Consider the following 4,664-nt stretch of genomic DNA (forward strand, 5'->3'; position numbering starts at 1 on the left):
TCTTGAGTAGATTCCTGGCCTTGCTTGTATACATGGCCATTCTTTCGTCTTGTGTTTCGTAGACCCCAGTAAGCTGGTTTACCACCAATTGAGAATTGCTAAAAACCAGAAGTTACTCTGCACTGAAGTGTTCGGCACTACGTAAACTAGCCAATAGTGCTTCGTATTCCACCTCATTGTTAGAAGCCTTCTAACCAAGCCTAAGAGTTTACTCCCAAATAAACCCTTCTGGTGACATAAGTACTACCCCTGCTCCCGAGCGTCGGTTATTGAATGATTTGTCAACATAGAGCTGCCAGACGTTACCAATAAAGAGTTTCCATGCTTCTGAAGCGCATTGCTTTCCTAATTTGGTGGTGCATGGCACCTGTGCCAAACTGGAGTTCTCGGGCTCAGTGCTCTGGGTGGGAGTGAATTCTGCGACGAAATCCGCCAAGACCTAGGCCTTGATTGCTGTCCTGGGTTGATTTCGAATGTCAAACTCACCAAGTTCGATAGCCCGTTTCACTGTTCGGCTGGAGAAATCAGCTCGGCTGAAGATAGATCTGAGGAGGAATTTAGTGAGGACATTGATGGTGTGACCTTGAAAGTAATGTTGCAGCTTTCTTGAGGCGATGAGTAGTGCGTAAGCTAAATTTTCCAAGGGTAGATACTGTGTCTCGGTGTCTAGTAGGGTCTTGCTAACATAGTATACTGGCCTTTGTTCCTTGTCAACCTCTCGAATCAATACCGCGCTTACAGCGTGATCCGAGACTGCTAGATGTAGGTAGAACTCCTCCTCTGATTCTAGAGTGGACAGGAGAGGTGGTGTACTGAGGTATTTTTTGAGACCTTGCAATGCTTCGGTACATTCAGGACCCCATTCAAACGTAGCCTTTTCTCTTAGTAGTTGGAAGAAGGGCTTCATCCGATTTGAAGACTTGCTGATAAACCGATGCAGGGCGGCCGCCATTCCAGCCAGCTTGTGTAGCTCTTTAGCCTTTGTTGATACTTCAAGCTCTTGTATTGCTTTGATTTGATCCAGATTTGCCTCGATTCCTCTGTGAGTAACCATGTACCCTAAGAACTTCCCTGTTCTTACCCCAAAAGTGCACTTCGAGGCATTAAGGCGAAGCTGATGGTTCTTTAGGATACCAAAGACTTCTCTTAAGTCTGCGAGGTGGTTTGTAGCGAGTTTTCTTTTCACTACCATATCATCTATGTAAGCTCCCATGGTTTTTTCGAGCTAGTCCTTGAACATTCGAGTGATCATTCGCCGGTAGGTTGCCCGGCATTCTTGAGGCTGAACGGTATTACTTTGTAGCAATAAGTGCCTCTTGGAGTGATGAATGTTGTCTTCTCCTGATCTGGGCCGAATAGTGGTATCTGGTGATAGTCACTATAAGCATCCAGAAAGCTCATACGCCCATGTTCTGTTATTGAATCTACCAATTGATCAATGTGAGGTAGAGGAAAACTGTCCTTGGGACAGGCTCTGTTCAAGCAGGTGAAGTCAACGCAGACTCTCCATTTTTCGTTCTTCTTCTTGACTACAACTGTGTTGGACAGCCACTGTGGGTATTGAACTTCTCTAGTTACCCCCGATGCTAGGAGTTTTTCGACCTCGGCAATTACTGCTTCAATGTGCTCAACTGAGGATCTCCAACTTTTCTGTACGATAGGCCGAGTGGAGGGGTTGTTGTTGAGTTTATGGCAAGCAAGATTTGGGTTAAACCCTGGAGTATCATATGCTGACCATGTGAATACCTCCATATTTTTCCTCAACAATTCCAGTAACTGAAGTTTCTCATCAACGCCTAGCGAGGTACCGATAAGGAAGTACTTTTTTGGATCATCCTCCTTTACTAGGACTTTCTCTAAATCCTCTACTATCTTTTCATCTGGGGCTCCTCCTACATCCTCCAAGACTGGTTGTTCGGCCACTTCCACTGTCTGCACTCGATTGCAAAGTTGTTTAGCCTTCATAGCTACCATGAAGCAATGTTTCGACGCAACTTGGTCCTCTAAGATCTGCTCTACTCCATGTTCCGTTGGGAAGTGGGTGAGCTGGTGGTAGGTTGAAGGGACCGCTTCCATTTGGTGAATCCAAGGACGACCAAGTATGGCGTTGTAAGGAGAAGGTGTATTAATAATTAGAAATTCTATCTGCGGGGTCTTCGTTCTAGCCACAACTGACAACACTATCCTGCCAAGTGGCCATTCAGGCTGTGAATTGAAGCCAACCAATGGAGTCGCTACTGGGGAGAGGTGCTGCTCAGAGAGACTAAGCTTCTTGAATAAGTCGTAATACAATATATTTGTTGTACTGTCCTGATTTACCAGGACTCGTTTTACGTAAAATCGTTTCTCAATTCCCATAGTTATAATCAGTGCATCAGTATGTGGGTGTTGAATGCCTTCTAAATCCTTTTTAGTAAATGAAACAGTGCACAAGGGGGACATGGGTACTGTGAATACCTTTTTCGGCGCGAGCCCTACAGACTTGACCTGTTGAATTTGCACAGCTTTGGCAATTTCTTCTTTCAGTGCCTCTTCGTGTTCTTGGGTAGTTGTTCCATGGATTACATTAATTACCAACCGAGGAGGGTGCTCAATGTCCAGTTCTGGTAGGGGGTTCTCCTATTCGGCCACAGCTTTATCCTAATCAATGTAATCTCAGAGGTGTCCAGCAGCTACCAAGTTTTCCAGGTGTTGCTTCAGTGCTCTGCAATTTTGAGTCATATGCCCCCTGTCTTGGTGATAGGTGCATTTGAGCTTCTGATTATGCCGAGCTGGATCTCTTAACATTTTCGGCGGCCAAATAAAGAATAGATCTCTCTTGATCTTTTCCAAAATACAATAGATTGGTTCTTTGAATATGGTCACGACTGCTTCGTGAGATTTGGACTTGTCTACTTCATTTACCGTGAGTCCTCGATGTTCCCCTCGGTCTACTTTCTTCTTGTGCCGAGCTGTTTGTTCAGTTGACGCTACCTCGATGAGGATCTGATCATCTTTGAGGCAAGCATACTATTCAATCCTGGCAAGCAAATCTTTCAGTGTTGTGGCCGGGCGCTTGGTAAGTGATTGTCTCAACTTATTTTCTGGCGCAGACCATGTTTCAAAGACATCACGGCCATCTGTTCACTGCAAACGTTTTCCTCCAAGTCATTGTACTCTTGCCAATACCTCATAGCATAATTGCATAATGTTTCTTCTTGTTCCTTTCAGAGATCGAACAGTGTATCCAGCTTTTTCGGGATCTTAGTGTTGGAGATGAACCTGGCTAAGAACACTTCGGAGAGGTGCTTCCAGTCGTAAATTGATCCAGCGGGGAGTTGATCGAACCATCGAAGTCCGGATTCTCCCAAGCTGGATAGGAAGACTTTGCACATCAGTGTTTTGTCTTGGCTCCATAAAGACATCATCTGTCTATAATGGCTGATGTGCGTTAGTGGGTCTAACTTCCCATCGTATGACTTGAACTTTGGTGTGGTAAATTTCTTGGGGTGTCTCATGGCCTCTATTTCCGAGGAGAATGGGGAAGAGACAAGCCTATCCAATGCTCAATGCTCTCTCTGGTAGATGGTACGGTCAAGGTGATCTTGTCGTTGCTCATTTTTCCTGTTACCAATCAGCCAAGTACGAAGGTCTTGAGGGGGTTACTCTGTCTGCTGGCTAACTATCTTCTGCCTCTTAGCCCTTTTCCGGCGTGAGCCACGGGTGTGGCTGCTCGCCACCTCACTTTGTACCAGGATTGATTGGCTCTGATGCCCAGACTTATTTCTGGGAACCTTCTTCACTGGTAGTTCTCGAGATAAGCTTCTCTGTCGTAGGCGAGAGGGCTTTGCATCAGTTGTCTTCTCCGTCGAGTCACCCATCACCTTTTTGAGTTGCGCTTTCAGCTCTTGTATCTCCATTCCCATGGAGTCTATGATTCGATCCCTGTAATCTTTCTCCATAAGACAGTGATGAGAATAACCTCTAGCGAAGGGAATCAATGCTCAACAGATTCGAGGGTCTGAATATTTTTTCCGGATTGTTCTTCTAGGATTGTTAGGAGTGCCAAGCCTTTGTCCTTTGTCTTCTCCATCTATGGAGTCTGTGTCGAAGGGGGGACGTCCTCAATCCCCATCGTTGAAACCAAGTGCATAACTCGGAGACAAAGCAGTCCATGTTCACTGCACCAATTGTGTGTACTGAATACCACACTAGATAATTGTGGATCAAAGCTCCGCACTTGATTGGACTATCCAGGAATTGAAGCCCTGCAATAAGGAGCATCGTCAGAGCTGTCCAGCTGGGGTTGGCCAGATGACTCCTCCAGTGTGGGAATGAGTAATCAGAGAAGAAGCAAGGTGCTCTCTAAGTGCAGAGAGCTAAGTTTCAGTGAGTACAGTTTTGCTTAAATCAGTTACCTTCAATGTGAAGTTAGTGTAGTATATATATATGACTCCTTGCTTGCTACCCAAGATGGTTTTATGGAGCTCTAGTGTTGCCAAGTTTTCCATTAGCATTGCCTAAGGTAGGGGACCCTCTGGTAGTTGTCATGGGGTGCATATGCTCATTGTAGTCATGTTGATAACAAACCATATTCCTCTGATTAACTATTTCTGTGATTCTAGGTGTAAGGGACCAGCTGAGGTGGCGACTTGCACATGCATATACTCACAGCTTCCACGTTT

The 4,664-nt window shown here is 45.4% G+C and overlaps 1 protein-coding gene across 1 annotated transcript; it reads right to left on the bottom strand.

Annotated features, from left to right (window-relative positions):
• Positions 1-1,248: 1,248 nt before the first annotated feature.
• On the bottom strand, positions 1,249-2,358 carry LOC145814054 (uncharacterized). The gene has a single exon (XM_082910577.1). It carries the CDS (start codon positions 2,356-2,358, stop codon positions 1,249-1,251), a length of 1,110 nt encoding a protein of 369 aa, XP_082766703.1.
• Between the last annotated feature and the right edge of the window lie 2,306 nt (positions 2,359-4,664).

The sequence above is a fragment of the Camellia sinensis genome, unplaced genomic scaffold, assembly GCF_055761805.1.
Source record: "Camellia sinensis isolate YWXY unplaced genomic scaffold, ASM5576180v1 Unanchor1, whole genome shotgun sequence".
NCBI classification, from domain to species: Eukaryota; Viridiplantae; Streptophyta; class Magnoliopsida; order Ericales; family Theaceae; genus Camellia; species Camellia sinensis.

Excerpts from the sequence above, each read along its gene's own strand:
- LOC145814054 (XM_082910577.1), bottom strand. The coding sequence starts at position 2,358 with ATGGGAATTGAGAAACGATTTTACGTAAAACGAGTCCTGGTAAATCAG.